This window comes from Pelmatolapia mariae, linkage group LG16_19 (assembly GCF_036321145.2).
Source record: "Pelmatolapia mariae isolate MD_Pm_ZW linkage group LG16_19, Pm_UMD_F_2, whole genome shotgun sequence".
NCBI classification, from domain to species: Eukaryota; Metazoa; Chordata; class Actinopteri; order Cichliformes; family Cichlidae; genus Pelmatolapia; species Pelmatolapia mariae.
The window spans coordinates 65,414,179-65,432,884 of record NC_086241.1 but is presented as its reverse complement, the minus strand read 5'-3'; the positions used below and the strand labels follow the sequence as shown (position 1 = coordinate 65,432,884).

At 43.0% G+C, this 18,706-nt stretch overlaps 1 protein-coding gene across 1 annotated transcript in view; it reads right to left on the bottom strand.

The window, feature by feature from the left end:
* The window catches only part of kiaa1109 (KIAA1109 ortholog), a 70,753-nt gene that overhangs the window by 32,018 nt on the left and 20,029 nt on the right, over positions 1-18,706 (bottom strand). Inside the window, exons 24-52 of the mRNA XM_063497961.1 lie at positions 18,562-18,681; positions 18,090-18,418; positions 17,234-17,484; positions 16,756-16,999; positions 16,098-16,589; positions 14,729-15,002; positions 14,491-14,628; positions 14,258-14,328; positions 13,796-13,969; positions 13,191-13,311; positions 12,905-13,054; positions 12,314-12,441; positions 11,816-12,018; positions 11,422-11,622; positions 11,086-11,297; positions 9,745-9,896; positions 9,232-9,382; positions 8,908-9,060; positions 8,469-8,709; positions 8,093-8,241; positions 7,245-7,476; positions 6,623-6,772; positions 4,513-4,697; positions 3,896-4,071; positions 3,180-3,771; positions 2,160-2,358; positions 1,459-1,722; positions 1,178-1,271; positions 62-112 (exon numbers count right to left, since the gene is read on the bottom strand). Coding sequence (XP_063354031.1) covers positions 62-112; positions 1,178-1,271; positions 1,459-1,722; positions 2,160-2,358; positions 3,180-3,771; positions 3,896-4,071; positions 4,513-4,697; positions 6,623-6,772; positions 7,245-7,476; positions 8,093-8,241; positions 8,469-8,709; positions 8,908-9,060; positions 9,232-9,382; positions 9,745-9,896; positions 11,086-11,297; positions 11,422-11,622; positions 11,816-12,018; positions 12,314-12,441; positions 12,905-13,054; positions 13,191-13,311; positions 13,796-13,969; positions 14,258-14,328; positions 14,491-14,628; positions 14,729-15,002; positions 16,098-16,589; positions 16,756-16,999; positions 17,234-17,484; positions 18,090-18,418; positions 18,562-18,681 — 5,897 coding nt within the window. The remainder of the gene's footprint in view (positions 1-61; positions 113-1,177; positions 1,272-1,458; positions 1,723-2,159; positions 2,359-3,179; positions 3,772-3,895; positions 4,072-4,512; positions 4,698-6,622; positions 6,773-7,244; positions 7,477-8,092; positions 8,242-8,468; positions 8,710-8,907; positions 9,061-9,231; positions 9,383-9,744; positions 9,897-11,085; positions 11,298-11,421; positions 11,623-11,815; positions 12,019-12,313; positions 12,442-12,904; positions 13,055-13,190; positions 13,312-13,795; positions 13,970-14,257; positions 14,329-14,490; positions 14,629-14,728; positions 15,003-16,097; positions 16,590-16,755; positions 17,000-17,233; positions 17,485-18,089; positions 18,419-18,561; positions 18,682-18,706) is intronic.

Genomic DNA, 18,706 nt, shown 5'->3' with positions numbered 1-18,706 from the left:
TACATTTAAGGAAGTTATGCTTTTGGTTTAATGAGTCCCCTAAAAGGCAGCATAAACATACAGAAACTCTTGTTTAGCAGTGCTGGTGGGAGATGTTGGGAAATCCTCCAGTCTAGGCAAGTAGTTGGAAGAGAAAGCAAATTAAAAAAAAGAAGAAAAAGAAGAAGAAGAAAGTGTAAAATAATTTGAGAAACTTGAAGGTCAGAGGAATTTTTCACATTAAATGTACTGTTAAAATGTTTTAGAAGTTCAGACGTTATTTATGATAAGGCTCTGGATTAACAAAGCAGTTAAAACACAAAGATGAGCTCAGGCAGCTCAGAGAACCACAGCTGAACATATTCTTAATTAAACTGCATCTAGAAGGCAACACTAAAACAACTTCTGACAAGCCACTGATATGTCAGACACCATTGTTTTGTTTTACTTCTGCACTGGGACCTGCTGTCTTCGCACAGTTTTTACTTGAGTCAAAAGGACATGAGCCAAAATAAGCAATCACAGTAACAACTCGAGAATGCTACTGTCTTGGCCACATAAATCTAAAAACAGGCAGAGTGTGCAGGTACATTATGGAAACAGTATCAGGTCTCAGTTTTATTTTCACAGTGGGAGGATTTCTTAAGTAAGCCATCTATTTATGTAATAAACTGAATCAAAACAGTGTGGAGACACACTGGCCTGTCTAAAAGCATAAATTCAAGGCTTGCAACCTGATTAGGTTGGCTACCTTTTGAGGAAATTGCTTGCAGTAAAAAGAAAACATAATAAAATTACCTGGCTGGATAGGAGCCTGTAAATAGTTCTCACTGAGCACTAACACACCCATGTTTTAGTGGGCTTTTAAAGGTGTTTATGGAGTTTATGCTTAAACACTCAACTTTTTTGATAAGAGTAAAGTACATTTTGCAAAAGTTGTTCACTTTACAAAATTGTGATTAAGAAATAAAAAAGACACATTTTTAAAGAAAACATTCAAACTAATAGAAAAGAAAAACACTACCACCTGCTGAATTATTAAAAAAGAAAAACAAACATTACAATGAGAGAGAGTGAGGATCAATACGGTTAAGATTAGACGGGAACAAAGCACTTCGATTAAAATGCTTTGTTTCTTTTTAAATAGCTGCTAAAATATTTAATCGACTGGCTGAACAGAAGGAAAGTTTGCACGTACTGAATGTCAGGAGTTATCCCCTCCAGCAGAACGATGTTTACCCCTCCTATGTGAGCCGATGCGCACGTCTCTGTCATTTTCTGGTGCAGAATATCTGCAGGCACAACAACACCAAAAAAGAGATCAGATCAAACAAACCAAACTTCTACTGACCAGGAACTTTCCTTTTTTTGCACACCTGCATCGATGTACTTTGGGACTTTCTAAAGTTTCATATCGGATCTTTCCTACCATAAAAAAAGATGGAAAAATCATTATCTCTGTCAATATCCCTGCCTAACCTTTCATCTTCTCCTTCAGGGTGAAACTTCCATGTATCTTCTTCAGTTCTGCTTCCATGGTCAGCCCGCCGATGTCCGCCTCCAGGTGTGTGCGGTTCACCATGCCGATGCCGAACACGATGAGCGTGACGTGCTGAGGCTCGGAGCTCACAAGGCTGCGTCGCCTTCCACCTGCACCGGGAGGCTTGCTGGGCGTGTTGGGGTCCTGCTGCTCATTCTCAAATATCACTTTACAGAACGGCTCGGAGGTGTGGCGTCCCGTCTCTGTGAATTTAGATTTACACGTTACATTAAAAACTGCTTCTGTACTTTCACTTATAAAAACGGTGATGACAGATGCACCACTTTTTTTTTTTTTTTAAATTGGGAAAGTTTATCCTTCCACTCCCAAGGAATGGTCACTACTTCATAGCCTCCTCTGTTACAGCAGTAAAATATTCTAGTAGGATAAACTGAAATAGGTGTGTCACAAACAGGAGAAATTAATGAAAAGGTGTTCATAAAACAGTGATCATGAAGGAAGTCAGTCAGATTTGCAGAGCATAGTGTGCAGATTATAAGACAGTAACAACCTCTAAAAATAAAGTCTCCAACAAATGTAGGAAAATGTATGAGCGAAGAGTAAAGCGGAATGAAAAAGGAACAGTTAAGCTAAACAACTGAAATGTGGAATTGGATGCGTGCTGGAAGCTTTTTTCCACCTGAAAGGCAGTTCTCCGGGGAGCTTTTCTCCAGGATGCCAGTGGGATCGGAGATGAGGGAGTAGAAGTTGAGCAGCTTGTACATGTTCTGCCAACATTCTGCTGATGGCTCGCTCTGCTCTGACACCGTGATGGAGTCCGAGTCATCCATCTGGATCGCCATGTGGTCGGCCACGTCACGAGACCCTTTCCGTGACACCTGAGGGCATTACGCAATATTCCAGATTATGAAACAGAAAGTAGACGTGCCACAATATGCATCGTGAGGCTGAAGGGTAAATAAACAGGCCTGCTGACTCATTCCTTATTTTATTACCCCGTTGTTTACTCTGACAGTATAGTTATGATGCAGTAAGCTGTCACGACAGAGCCACTTAATGGAAGCTAAAAACAGACACTTGTGAAATGAACTTTGGTATACAGGGAGGTGACTCAGTTATTTCAGGAGAGTTTCCTAAGAGTGGAAAATACTTCAAATGTATCATGGGCCTCTCTCATACATCATTTACTTTAATAAAAATCTCATTTAAAAAGTGCTTAGCGCCTCAAACTTCAAAGCTCATATTCCAACTTCTGAAACAAAAGAACTTTCACCAAGTCAAACATGTTTGCGAGAAGATTTCTAAAGTTGAAAACTCAGAGGCGAGCAAAAAAATATTTCTTACTGAAACATCACAGATGTGTTTCAGATACTACTGTCTGTTCTGAGAAAATCCTATAATCTACTGGCTCCCTCTAGGGTTTGTGTGGAGGAAATGTCAGCTGCTGAATGAATTTAGTGATTCTACTAGGTCTGGACAGGTGCGCCTCACAGAACCATTGAAGAGGCATAAAGGAACTACAAGACTTTGGAAGTTTTCGTTTCATTTTTTCCGTTTGAGCTCATTCTCCTATCAAATCTGATCACAGCCATTTACAGTTACTGCACAAAGTCTTCATTATGTTTGGCTCCTCAAAATATACATTACTTTCTATCCACTGTGTTATTTTCCCATCTTGTTCTGTCATTATCATTGTTACCTTGGAGGTGCGTCTTTCTGAGCGTCCGAGGGAGCTGCGTCCTCTCGGCTCCCTTCTTCCCAGCGTGTCCATGCCCGATGGAGGTCCGTTTGGAGGTAAACCACCAGCATTTGCCGCTCCCCCTCCTGATCCTCCCCCTCCACCCACTCCTCTCTTGCTCTTCAGAGTTTGGGTTCCGCTGCGGCCCGCCCCATTCAGGCTTCCACGGGAGCTGCGGCTGAAGTCCGACGACCTGAAGTGGCGATACGGCCGGGCCTTGAAGGTGGGTGTCGGGGAGGCCGAGCCGGCGGTGTAGCGGCTCAGCTTGATGTCAGTCTGCGTGGCCTTGATATCATCAATCATGGTGCTGAACTGGTGGATGAGGCGTACCAGGGCCATGTCGACGCGCTGGCTGATGGCCTGGCAGGCTGTAGTGAAGTCACAGTGGAATGTATTGTAGTGGCGGCGGTTGAGGTCGTGGAAGGAGAGCGGGGCTGCGGTGGGGCCCTGAGGAGCACTGGTTGACTTCTCCATCACCACGGCATTCACACTGAAGGTCTCAATCAGTAATGCTGGCTTGAACTCAAGGGGAGGCAGGTTCACCATGCCTTGCCTTAATATAGAAGAAGCACAAAGTGTTAGCAGATGATTTCATTAAGAGAAGAAACCAAGGAAAAAAAAAAAAAGCAGGGATGGGTAATGCAACATGTGCCTTTCGTGTTTTAGGACAGTTTTACCTCCTGGATCGCTTGTTTTTGCGCTCCTTGGTGGTATCAGAGTCGGCAATGTCTGCTCTGAGGCACTCGAGGTTGCCGGAAAAAGACAGGTGCTCTCCAAAATACATCTTATAGCTAAGCGGAGTGGTATCTTGGGCCTGGATGCCTGTGTAGCTCAGTAAAGGCTTAAACACAACCTGAGGGGATGAAAACAGACAATCAAGGCACAGAAAAGAAGATATTTTTGTAGAGGCTTAACTAAAAGCTTTCTATCCGTCTGACATCTGCGTATGAAATTAAAATAAAACGGTGAAATAAGGAAATGGAAAGCCCAATGAATGCTGAACGGTATGAGACAGGTGACATTTATATTAACACAGAATGATTCCTTATCAACAGATCCGCTGGATATTCAGCTTTTTCTAACTCGATAAACAAATCTGACTAATTGCAAATCAGTGTGAATTAAGCCTGCATTAGCTTTTATCTGCTTTAATGGCATCAACATAAAAAAGCCTAATTTAAAAACCAATTTCTGAACTAGTTCTAAAACTTATCAGTGAGCAGCAGATATCACACAAACTACCTGACTAATTCATGTCTAATTATAAAGTGCAAAAACAGATTTAGAGACAAACCTGAGCATCAGCCAGCTGAACAGCAGCTGGACACTGGTTCCCCTCTTCAATGTCGGCCATGTCGTCCTGGCTCGTGCTGTGCTGGGAATGCTGGGAGTGGGTCCCGTCGAGGGTGTTCTGGTCACTGGATAGCACTGTGTTGAAATCTGAGGCCGAAGGGATGGTGGGCAGGTTACACGTCCCACCTGAGGGTGTTTAACGCAGGTTTAGGATCCACGTGGATTAAGAAAAGGCGGCACACGTACAAGCAGCAGTGAGAGAGCAGAGGACTTTACCACTCCAGCTCCTCATAAAAAACATGTTGGAATGCATTACACAGACAGCAAGAGAGAACGTTAAGTGGAACTTTACAGCCATTTAATGCACAATTTGCAACTGTAAACAGCCACATCACACTTACTTAATTTGTTTGTGAGAAACTGCTGCAGCTAATTTGCTGTGCTGTCATTGGCTCACACTTGGGTGACTACATAACGATGAACTTAATCATCTTTGGCACAAATCCGATCATTACACACTTACAAATGTATCCACAATTGCGAAGGTAACAAATGTTTTTCAGTCATTTGCATGGCTGATTCCAAGTAATAAACTGCTATTAAGAAACAAAATGCAGAGTGCCGCAGTTTGTAGCTTAGAAGATGAGTGGGAGTACAGGGTAACAGAGCGAGGGATAGAGCGGTGTTGTGAGGAATAAGAGAAATTTCAGGTCACTAAACTGAGAGTGTGTTTAGCAGGAAAGCACCAGTGAGGAAACAACATGAGCTTTTCTTACACAGCTTCAAGCTGAGAGAGGCTAACAGGCTACCACATGACTTGAGGTGTATAGACTTCAAGACTCACAAAACAAAAAGGAGTCCTAGTACCACATTAATAGAATAGAATAGAATAATCCTTTAATTGTCCCACAAGGAGAAATTTGGTCTTTTCAATGTGAAGGTTTTGAAAATACCTGAAATGGCACCAGTGGTACAGCTACATCCTTCCTCAGTAAAAATCTTTACACCGGCTCCTACTACATCCATCCGAGGATGCTTTCTTAGTCGCATCACTGACATTTCAGTCCTACATGTGTTCTGCACTTTTAGACAATGATGAATTCACACTGACCAAGTGGATGTTGCATGCCCAGGCAGCATTTTAATCTAAACCACATAGAGCATTTCCAGTAGCGAGAACACAACTGACTTGGATATCTGCTGTGTGCTACATGTAAGAAATGGCAACAGGGGCCTGGGCCCCAACTTGTTTTTCTGATACGATCCAGAATTCAGGTGTGAGAACAGTTTGAGAGGCTTATAAGAACAAGACTAAACACAAGAAGAGACTAGCATGATGATTTTAAATGAATCACTCTAATTGGTGGGAATTCACAACTTTGGAGAGGCAAGAAGACAGTAAAGCCTGGTGGAGCTTTTAAGAGAACAACGACTCGTTCATATAAGATCATGGAGGCCATGTCTTCCACCCTCATCCAAATATAGGTCACATCTGGCTTAAAAAACTAAAAGACAAAACAAAACAAAGAAAAAAACAAACAGCCAGAAATTTAGAGCTGAGGCTTCAGAAACTGTGTAGAGCCTTTCCTCATTTCATTTTAGTCTCCAATAGCATGCAATACTTTTGTAAAACAAACTGGTTTCTGTCTTTTTTTTTTACGAATTTTGCAGACTTTTGTGCTAATTTTGCAAATCGTGCAAAACAAAAAGGCGACGCAATTTCCAATTTTCTTTCATTGCAATAGATCAAAAATATCTCTCTAGTATATATGAAGGTGGTCTGGATGGCTAACAAACTAATGGGGGAAATCACAAACTAGCTGCTAGTCAGCTAATTAGTTCAACAACACCAGCACAGCACTCAGTGCCTACTTAGCCCTGACCTCCTTCTGGACTGTTATCTGGCAGCGGTTGGTACTGGTAGCAGGGGTTGACAGAAGAACCCAGTGAGGCTACTGAAAAAACATTACAGAAAACTTTGAACTGTTACCGCAAGAGTGAATGTTAACAATTTTTTTTATCTATTCCAACATCATCATACCAAAAATGCATAAAATAGAGCATTATATAGCAAAACAAAATCATCTTCTATTAAGCTCATGGTGTCTCACCTGTCTGTAGACTGTTGTGCTGGGAGCGGTTGACCGGAGACTCCTGCACTCCAGCCCCCGTCTTGTTGCTCACAGCGTTGGACATCCAGTTGTAAAAGCTGACAGAGGAGGGCTCCGACAGCAGCGGGTGCTCAGTCAGCATGTCTGTCCCTAAACAAGGACAGATTGAGAGTATATTGCATCATGGAACAGACTACAAAAACCGCGATATTACACTTGGATTGACTGCTGTTCATGCATAATTCATCTTTTACAGTCAGCACGTGGATAATGCGTATAAGGAGATGTTTCCACAATGTTCCCACTTTCACACCTTAAAAACATATTCTAATCTATTTTTTACAGCTTTTATTTCTCATCTTTGTCCTTCTTGGGTTTAAGTGCAAATCTCTCTCTCTACATAATTGTTCACAGTGAGCTGGTGGCGGATTTAAGAGCACGCTGCAGTTTATTTATTACTGACATTGCTGAACAGCAGAGGTCACTGTTGGAACAGAAATGCAACTAGATTGTTTGAAGCTGTGATGAAAATCAAGTTCAAACTAATGATCGACTTTTACCAGAACCTTCCCCATACTGCAGTTAGCAGCGGTGCAACAAAATAGCAGTCGAGTGTGAGCACCTGTGCGAGTGAGCGAGCTGCTCTTGGTTGCTGTGGCGGCAGACGGCTCGTTCCTCTGGGGCGTGCCCTCCAGCAGATTGTGCAGACTCCGAAAGCTGCCCGTCAGGTTGCTCAGAAGGCTCTCCTTCCTGGGGCTGTCCTTGGCTGGCAGGCCTGTGCGGCTCACATGGGCGGGTGAGTCAGCTGCTGTGTCACCGCTGGTGTAGCTCAGCGACTGGTAGGGATGCGAACCCTGGGTATGACAAATGTACAGATTGCTGAGAGGAGTTTGTGTTCACACTACATAATTTTTTTCTCAGGCTGCCAGAGCCTGTTCTAGTTCAGCGACAGGTGGGATAAACTTTGTCTGGCAACATTATGAACATGGCTGAACCTAAAGCTGAGGTAATACTTTTTTAGACAAAAGAGCCGAGTTGTCTAAAAAAAAAAAAAAAACCTGTATAAACACATCACACTTTAATTTGGGAGAGAGGAAAATGTCATCCCATCACTCAGTGTAAAGCTCTAATCCCTCCTGGCTTTCCAAAGGCAGAATCACCTTCATACCACAGCCAAGACAGCACAATCAGTCTGCAGTGGAGAGCTACTACCTTTGCAAAGTGTTTATGTAAACCAGACTATTATTATGCAACCTTGGGTTTTGAAATGTCATAAAAAATAAAACCAAAAAAAATGACCATCTCTCACGACAACCTAAAATTCCTCATTTCATCCAACCGACAATCCAAATGTGTGAAATCCACAATCTCTGAAGATTTTTTTCATTACAAGAAAGTACGTCCATCTGTTGTGCCATCTTTACAGTCTGGTTTGTATACGAATGCATGACATAAAACCGAAACTCGTACCTTTATTCTGAGCACAGACTCGTTGTGTGTATGCGACTTGGAAAGTTTCCTCATGATCTCCACTCCGCTCACAGGACCAGAGTTGGCTTCTTTCGGTGGGGGGCGGCTGCATGCTACCTCCAGCAACATTGTGTGTTCACTCACTGTGGCTTAAAAATAACAACACAAAATAAAACTCTGAAAAAAAAATCCTTTAAAGAGGTTGAACAGTCTGTCACTCAACCCCAGAGCTCCTTTCAGCAAACTAGTGGTATCAGTCTATAACACATCTTTGCAAACACTGACAAAGTAAAGGTCAAGAGTTTCACAGCCCATCTGTGGCAACAGATGGGTGCCTCACAATATTATTAGCACTGTGAAAGCTGTAGTTTCCCACCTGCATCAAATTCAAATTCAGCTCCATCCGCGCTGGTGTCACTCTGCAGAGCAGCTCCATTATCCAGTCCCAAAACTGTGTCACCCTGGTTCTGCTGAGGCTCCTTGGGTTTGGTAAGCTGGTTGGGCCTCATCAGACCAATAGCCTTGAAACCCTGAGTTACCACAATGAATTTCATCCACTGCCTGGCCAATGCTACCAAACCTTTCTTTAGAGTGACCAGGGCTGGAACCCCATCATTCTGGGGTAAAAGGAGAGGAGAGAACCGGATTAGCGCCACTGTTTCACACTGATAACAGATTCATTTAAATAATGCAGAGAAGACAAGAGAAAAAAGATGTTTGAGGCTCTTTTAATTTTATTAGTCATCACACTACACATGATCATGTTATGATCCTGCAGCAGTGCAACAGAAGAGAGTCAAAGGGCTCGCACTAACCATAGTAGCTTCCTCTATGACAGAGTAGTCAGCTTGTTGCAGGTAGCGGTGCAGGATGTTACAAAGCATGCAGGAGGGGTTCTCGTGGAGGTAGCGGGCTCGTTTGGTCACGCGGTTGTACTTGGTCCTGATCGGGATGTGGATGCTCTTTTTCTGTTGGGGTTTGAGAAATAAATAAATAAACAAAGCCATCTGTTGCTGGGAATTTTAACTGTTTTAAATGGTTTTTCCATTATATTAAGCTCATTTAAGAAAATGTTTTGAAATAATAATTTAACCAGGAGACCCAAACACTCCTCACGTATACACATATGTGCTCCTAACCTCCAGAGCCTCGGTCATGATGCAGCCCATGACTGCACAAACGCGCAGCGTGCCCTCCATGTCCAGCTTCCGAAGTGACGATTTGAGCTGGTCAATGGGAACCAACCAGGCTCCAATGGCAGGTGTGGCTGTGCTGAGAAGATTCAACTGCCTATAAACACACACATACACAACAGTCACCTTAATAACTACTGCGCATTACAACCAAAAATATAATCAGACTTCTGCAAAGTTTATAGGTTAAAAGGCACTGCATTTAAATTAATATGCCTGCAACTGCAAGTGGCTAAGAATTGCTTTGTTTCTTTATTTTCTAGTGCAGATGCCAGGCACAGTAGGCTAAATAATGGAAATTCACAACTCAACTTAAAACTAAAAGAGAATGACTAATCAGCTTATCGTGCTTCAGACAGATGATGATGAAAAGTGGCTGACGTAAAGAAAAGAGTTGGTGTGATTATAATACAGCTTTTCTGTACAGTGTATAGTCATATAGGCATTACAGAGCCCTACCTGGAGATGGCCTGTGAGGCGGACCGCACATTGGTGGGAGCAGCAAAACTGAACCAGATCTCTCTAATGGTCAGTTTCATGCTGCTGGAGTCAGGTGGTGGGGGCATGAGAGGAAGGTCTTTCTTCAGGTCGTCTGATTCGACCCCTTCGTCCTGCAGAGCAGAAGTGAAGAGGATTTAACAGGAGGTAACAGATTTATGGCTCTCCTCTGTGTAGAGCTCCATTTCCTATCACAGATCATTTTTCAGATTCAATAAAATGTATGCAAGGTTTTTGCATCTTTTTTTTTTCTCATGCGTGAGAAATAAGTTTTTTTTTTCTTTCTTTCTTTTTTTTTTTTTTTTTTTTTTTTTTTTTACACATATCTGAACATTCATTTTATTGTTTAACTTTCATGTGAGCAAAACCAATCTGAATCAAATAATGGTCCCAGATAATGACTGTTGTCCATTAAACACAATGTTCAGTTTAAAATGAGTGCGGCAGAGCTTTTGCACTTTTTTATGACACTGTTAGCTTGTTGCCTAGTTGTTCAGGATAAATTCTATAGTGATGAGACATATCCTGCGAGGAATATGGAAATGAACACTTATCTGACTTTGATTCACAGCATTAAAATAACTGATTCTGACTGAAATCTATTTTCAGAAATAAAGCCCCCGCGAGGAACCTGCTCAGTGCTCCACTCCCTCTTGTAGACACTCATCTTCATCAAGCGCGTGGGGGACAAACTGTAGATACATGTTTTTCACAACATTTGTTTGTTCCTGCGAGTCTTCCATAAGAAACTGTGCAACAGGGTCCTACTGTTTGCTTTTTTTGGTTTCTTTTTTTTTGCCAGATCGGAGCTGATGGCACTGCAAAACAGTGTTTGATTCTGAAGCAAAGTCAGACTGATGCGTCTTTTGCCAGCTTCACTCGCTTTTCGGTCCTCGGGCTGTTTCATGCTTCTGCAGAAAAATTTAAGCATCACATCTGGAAACACCTGTCGGCTGTGAAAATTCTGCCTGCCTGCTCAAGCAAGATGAACATGTTGTGTCTTGCTGTTTCTCACACTTCTGCCTTTTAGATGAATATCTCACTTCTTAAGCAACCTCATCTTTTCAATGCGGCTGCCCTTCAACCCCCTTACAAATGCATTACTGTTACAGTTTATGATTTTGGTTAAACCTCCTATTATGCTGTTTATTACCAGAACCACTTTGGTATCACTCTTTATTGTGCAGTGGCCTATATCTTACTGTCATAGCAATTAGTTGTTTCACCCTAACCAAAAAGCCATCAGAGTTATGTTCATTTTTTTAGCCACTTCACAGGTTAGAAGACTTTCTGGTTTCTCACCTGGTCGTCTGAGTCTGAGTGCTCATTAACATCAGAGGCTGGACTGACAGCATCATGTGGGAGGTTGTCATCAGACATATCAGTACTGTAACCGCTTCCTGTCTGAGAGCCGGTTGAACCGTTGGACTTTGACATTCCTGTCTTCCCTCCTGCGTCTGAGCGCCCCATCACACCGAATGCATTGTAAAGAATAGCTCCTGACTGACGGCCCCCTGCAAATCAAGTGTAACACATTTATAAATGGCTACAGAAAAGCCCTCATCTAAATCAGAATATTCAGATTTCCAGGAGCAAAGTTAGTCAGGATATATGTTTAAGGAGCCTGCATTGACTTACCTTTGACTGTGAGATTCTCAATGCCACATTCAAACATGATCCAGCCCCATTTCTCCAGAGATGCGGCAGAACGGCCCAGATCGCCTGCTGTTGCCTGGGCATCAGTTTCATCCACCAATGAAAACTCCTCCATTTCCTCCAGGCCAAAGAGAACTTTGGACTTCTCAAAAGGAATTGCTGTGATAGCACATGTGCCAATATCTACAGATGAAGAAGAAGTAACACAACTATTAGAAAATGCTACAAACCTTATAAAAACAACATGTGCTAAAATCCAGCGAATCTTGATAGTGAAGGTCAAATAAGAGCAAATCTTTCCACATTGTTACACACAGCGTTGTAACAAAGAGGTTGGAGTGATGTTCAAATAAGACTACTGTTCTGCAAAGCCAACCTGTGGAGTCCAGGCCTCGGAGCTGGCTGTGGATTCGGTGGATATTGAGTCTTGCAGCAATCTCTTTGCCTTTCTCGATGCCGGCGTTGGAGCGCAAAGAGCCCGAAGACTGAGGCTGCATCTTAGTGGCTGAAGCATACTTCTCAAACATGACAGAGGGTCGGCCATGCTCTGTGGTGTTGGGAGTCTCTTCTACAATTCCCCTGAAAGCAGCAGCGGAAAATGTGCATGTTAAAAATCTTTATAATGTAAATTTAGTTGATTTCATACTCTGCACATCAATAAAAATCTGAATTAGGCAGAATTCTTAAATCCTGCTGACCTAGTACTCCTAAAAAAAAAAAAAAAAACAGCAATCCAACAACCACATGCGATGGAGTGTGTCAAACCGAGCGTGTCAAACAGGGATATTTGCCCTGGGCATATACACTCCAAAAAGCTTAGTCACTGTAAGCACACAAACACATACAATGTCATGACAAGAGCTGGAGGCATTACCTGTTCATCCTGAACTGGGTGGCAATCCTGTCAAAGCACAGTGCCACTAGAGACACATGTGTGACACTCTTACTGGAGCAAGATGGTGACCCTTCCTCTACAGAGGCCTGCAGGAGGCAAAGGTTCACCTGCACATAAAAGACAACAAGAGAAAGAAACACAAATCCAACTTGAAGTTAAGTGCTGTGTGGGAAAAATATTGTTCTTCAAAATCAAACATTCAGAAATACTTATGTCCAGAATAACAAGAAAAGCATGATAGTAGTCATTTAAGTAGTCATACACATTCCATTCAGAGGTATTGAAAAATGCTTGTATAATCTAATGGGGTCTGAAACTTCGGAAAGGGCCATGTTTCCAAATCTATAGTTCCACAGTAAAATAAAAATAATAAACAAGCAGCTAAATAACACTAAGCTGTTATTAAAATACTCCACACTAAGTCAGAAACTACTGCATATTCATTGTTTCAGTATAAAGGGATCTGCAGCAGTGCTCATGATTCTGTGCTTGCTCCCAAACCCCTTGTGGCTAGAGCATATTTTTTAGGAAAGCCACTGGCCTCTCATTATTCTGGGTCACAGGTCTCACCTTGGGGATGGACACGTTGGCTTGGAGGCCCTTGATTTTCACATTATCTGGTTTGACGGACAGGTCTGTCTGGCCATGGGAGATGTTTAGGGAACCAGGGGTCGTGCCCTCTGTCTTGGACAGCTTATGCTCCTGCTTGCCTGTTTGGCTCTGTGCGGATCCAGACCCAAAATAGAGGGACAAGAGTCAACAGGCAATAAACCCCGCTTCTACTCACTTTTAAGCTAAGGCAGAGATTTTATTAAATCTCTCAACATTTAAATGCGCTGTGACTTGCTGTACTTACAGACTCAGTGACTGTAGATTTGCTGATCTGATAGGCTTCATTGAGGACTTTCCCGTGCAGATCATCCAGAATCGCTGCTGGGTGTCGGATGCTTGCAAAGTGGGCCATGGACTCGATGTACCTGAAACAAACCAAGTACACAGAGCTATTAGAAAACTTTAAGTTTTATAGAAAGAGTTGATACAAGTTTTATCTATCTGCAAAAAACTGTAAAGGCTCCAAATTGAACAAGTGATTAATGTCTTTTAGAACATTTCCAACCCAGTGCTGCTGGCCTCTGGCAAACTAAAGATTCCCACTGCTAAACAATCAAGAAAAGGACCAGACTCTGAAGCTCTGTCAGCAGAATTTTAGATCCAAGTTTCAGTGTGCAGGGGGATTAAACTGGCTTAAGGTCAAATCTTAGCCTCAGGCTAAAAATAACCGGAAACTAAGAAAGTGCAGTGTGAGAAAGAGTTTTTTGGCAGTCATGAGATTATCTTTATAATCTGGTTTTTCAGACCAGTATTAAAAACCAATTTCTAAAGGAGATGTGGCTAATGAGGCAGCCTGACAACAGAAATGTTCCAGGCCAGCTAACTCTGTCTGATCAGCCTCGTAACTACCTGTCCAGGGATTCAGCCACAAGAGGTGTGAGCACCACGTTGATGGCTCCTTTCACCTCCACAATGGCAGTGGTTCTGGTCTGAGCTAGGGGCTGCTCCAGAGACCAGTCATCTGTGGTTGTGTCCTCATCTGTGTTCTCCATGGCCCTCTTATCCAGGGGTGTATACGGGGTACTGTAGAGATATGAAGAGAGCTTAAAGCAAACATAGAAGAAGCTGCAACCTCAAAGGACTGCAACTTGTGTGTTGTAGAGTATAATTAGTAATGGTGGCTGACACATTACTGGCTGATAAAAAGAAAACAATGGCATGAAGCTGAGCGGCAATACAGTAACTTCATAATTAAAAGTTGTTGGAAAAATCTATGATTTTAAAGCAAAAAAAAAAAACAAAAACAAAAAAACCCCACACTTTCCTATGACAATGTTTCAACTGGAAGTGATAAAGATGAAGGTCAAATACCTGTTGTTCTCACCCATCAGCTGAACACCTCTGTCTAACAGCGAGCTGGCTGAGAGGCCGTGCTTTATTACCTGTAATGTATAAGAAACGGGCCCATTCTTAAACTGATGGTCTGAGTGAATAATGGACATAGAGGCACAATGCCAGCATTAACAGCATTACAGAGGAAATAATACATGTGGACTGAGTCAGTAATCTCACTACATGAAGACTAATACTATTAAGATAAAGACCTTAAAGCTTGGGACGGAGAGCTGGTCAAAAGAGCCAGAGCTCTCCTCGCTGGTAGGCGTGTCCAGATCAAGGGGGCGATGCAGCGAAGACTTGGAGGTTCTTTTATTGGTGGGTTGTTTGACAGACCAATTTGAGACCTAGCAGAGTAAAGTTAAATATAGGGATAATAATCAAATCATAATGTCAGACTATAGATGAACTAATTTTCCATCAGGGGTGTAATGCTAAAGAATTTACCTGGTAGTGGGCTAGGTAGTTCTGGTAACACGCCATGACGTGAGGCTGTCGAGTTACCGGGCCCGGTTCCGCCATCTTTTCTGCCTCCACTGAGCTCTCCTCCTCCATTGCCAGGGCTGAGACAAAGGAGGCCTGAGATGTGTGACTGGGCAGGGGCTGAGGAGGCAGTGGAGGTAGTGTAGGAGGCAGCGGCAGAGGACGTGGTTCAGTGATCAGCTCCCCATTGAGAACGTACGTGAGGGGACCCTCAACACTGTGGTAGATGGAGCTTCGGCTGTGGGAGGACAAAATATGAATAAAAAGGACTCAAATTAATTTGTCAAGTGATTAAAAAAAATGTCAGTGTTTTGGTGCAAAATGGTCTTTTATTGCATCTAAAAGCAAAAATCTTTTGAAAGCTTAGTTGTAAACCAAAATGTTGAGAACGTCCGTGTGCAGTTTTATGCTCTTGAATTCAGCTTTATGCTTTCATAGTTTCCACGACTAAAACTGAAACTTTTCACAAGAGCGAATCGATTATTTATGTTTTCGTGGACGCTGTATCAATCAAAAAAGCGTGCTGAAATCAATGTGAGGGCAATTTATGGCAGCAGAGAAATGAGGAGGTAGTTTCAGAACGAGAGCGAAATCCAATTTGCGAAACATACCTGCAGTGAGTGGCTGCCGTGGATCAAACATCTCATTTGTTCAAATCCCCTACATGACGTTCAGCCGTGCATGCATGATTGAATCGCAGTAATAAAATAAAGCTGCGCCGTATTTAGCTTCAGGCCAAGTTGCTTTACACATTGATATTTGCAACTAGTTTGGTATTAAACATAAAAATTACATAACACAGTTCAAGTATTCTAACTCATAGCTGAATCGAGCCATTTTACAATCATTGTAAAGATTGAAGGTCTTCTAGTTACTTGTTTTTAAACGGTCTCTGAATTTGCTTCCAACTCCAGCTACCTTCAAACTTCAAGTGAAACCACTCATTCTCTTGGTGTATTTAAACAGAGTTTGAATCTTAACATGTACAATATATGTTAAAACAAATTCTTTACAACTGCTCATTATTATTATTTAAAAGGGGCAGCACTTTGAAAGAAATGCAGCAAGGTCAGAACTTTTCTAGACAGGTCATTAATTCATCTGCTCTTAGAGAGGAGAAATGAGAGACTCTTTGATGTTACTGTGAGCCGTCTTCAGTCTACCATCACCTTAATCCCCATGCTTAACCTTGTACTTGATCTGACCATGCTCTCGCTCTCAAATTTTCAAACTCTTTAACTTTGAGAACTTTTGCAAGCTTCCCTGGGGCTTAGCGACATTTGGAGAATATTGCACGCTCCATTTTCTAAAGTATGTTATCATCTCATCTGACCTGTAGTTCTCCATGTGATACGGTGGCTGCTGAGGCTGCTGCATCTGCTGCCTCCTCTTCTTTTTGCGTCCTGGGTAAGTCCCCGGTCCCTCGTCAGCGCTGCTGATTGGCTCAAAGTCCTCAGCAGCGGAGAAGTAGGCCTCGCTGTCGGCCACTGACATGCTGGAGTCGGCAGAGCGGTACTGATGGAAGGTGTTCGAGTCCGCTGATGGCGTGAAGGGAAAGGAGCCGTAGCTTCTACGCTGATGGGGGGAATCCAAGACGTTCTCATCGCTGCGGGAAACCTCGCTGCTGAACTGCACGCCTCCAGACAACACCGGTGGCGGCTTATCTGTGAAAACGGCCGCCGACAGGCTCTTGGTGCTGCCCAGCCGACCAGAGTGCACAGAGGACTGACGCTTGAGAGGAGAGCAGAGGGGTGAGCGCACTGAGGAGCGGTCCTGGGAGCTGTTGGGTGAGACCGGTGATACTTCTGGGACTTCCCCTAGGGTGCTGCAAAGAAACCGGGGAAAATGCAGCATTCAGGAGGCACGACAGGAAATATATAGAGGGAAAACTTCAACATTTTATATCTAATACATGAACATAACTAGAAGAGTTCAATATTTGAGGTTCAGAATTTTGGGACCACAGTAAATTACATGAATGTGCTACTCACTCAGCAGGGCTTTTGCCATTCATGGGAAACACGCGTTCCTCTGTGCTTGGCGAGGGAGAATCTCTCTCTCCTGCCAGTAAGGGTAAGGCAGCACTGGAGGAGCTGTTTTCTTCAGAGGAAGAGGCCGAGCTGTGGGATCGTTGGGGCACCTGGAGACTCAGGTGTTGCTGACCATGTCTCTCAGGCAGCTCAGGAGGCAGACAAGGAGAGTGTGTGTCTGTTTTCAGTCCTACCGCCTTCCCTCCTAAATGAGAGGGATTAAAAAATGTATATACACCAACATATTGTTTATCTAAAACACCCTCAGTCATAGAGCCGTGGACAGAAAAGGACACGCATTCTTCCTGCAGGGTCTTGTTTAGTCAGAGAGGTTCCTTTTCTTTTGCTTATGAATTAAAAAGATTGCAATTATTCTTTATTTTTTCCTTAAAAGGAGAGTCACTCTTGTTGATAGTAGAAAATAAAGAATAAATCTTACCATCCACTTTGGGCGTTTCCTTTGTAATGATACACTCCCCAGGCTGTAGCAAAGATTGGCCATAACACATGTCTGACTCGGTGCTGGATGAAGAGAATGCAGATGAGGAGGAGGGCGTCAGATCTTCTAGCTTGAAGAAGTCCAGCCCCATGTTGGTACCTCCAAAGAACCTGCAGCCACCGAGGCAGCCACAGCGGTTTCTGTTTCGCTTGTTCCGAATGCTGGCATCCTCTGGCCACAGGAACCAGAGTCTGAGGAAAAGAGGAGTGAATAAAATGAGAGAAATGGAGTAAATAAGAAAAATATTTTTTGGGCTCTGTTCCTCAGCTGGAAAAAAAGCTTTTCTTTCCCTGCTGTACGCCTGATTTTGTCCAGTCACTCATACTGAGACTTTGACAATAAAATCTACCTGTAACATTTACCTACAGTAATAATACACATGCTGGAATATAAGACTGAAAACAAAGCACTTCACTAGCACTGGTTCCTTAACAGATTCTTAATTATTCCATTCAGAATCACAGCAGGTGACCAAAACTCTAGTCTGATATCATGTTTAATGAGTCAGGTTACTGTAAATGACGAAATAGAATGAACGACATGTAAATGAGTTGAAAAGCTTCACGACTGTCTCAGTGACACATTCTAGAGGAGTGTGAGTCAGTCCCCCTCTGAAAAGAAATGTCAGCTTTTACATTCTCCAAAACGTGCAATTATTACTGGTCTCCCATGATTTATCTCATGGGTGCTTGTGACCGCACTGCTGGAAAGCTGAGATAAAAAACAAATTAAACTTTCTTTGTTTGTTTTTTTAAACAGTGGCTTGGAAAACAAAATGTTTAGATTTTTTTTCTACCTTTTGGTCTGAGCATCGTGCAGTTCCAGAAATTGCCTCTGCACTTCACATTTGGCTGGGTGGTCAGCAGCCAGGGCAATATCTGCCGTGATGAGGTTCAGGTTGACTGCACCCGCCTCCAGCCAGACAGAACGTCGCAGCAAAGGTGGCTGACCGAGACCTAACGGCTGACCCGGACCTTGACCCTGTCCAGCCGGCTGCAGCCTGGTCACTTCAGCGTGTTGTTGTTCAATGTACTGCCGGATGTTTACATCCTGCACCACAGCGCTGATGCCCTCGCCCACTGCCTGGTTGTGCAGGTTACAGTTGGCTACACGAATAATGCCCGTCTGGAGGTGGGGAAGAAGAGAGAAAACAGAGAAGATCCTCAAAAAGTATAGAAAAAGAAACATTCTGAAGTTAAACAGTTATAGCTTCAGAGTTTTTGTTTTTTGTTTTTTTTTTTTGGGGGGGGGGGGGTTACGCTCATTACCTTGATACTGGCAGCACAGCCATGCTCGACAATGAAGAGGTCAACTCCATCCATGGCCAGGCGTGTCATGGTGTACTTCAGCTCCTCGGATGTGCGACAGTGACCGGGGAGGCAGCTCAACTGAAAGACAACCATCATTTAGTAG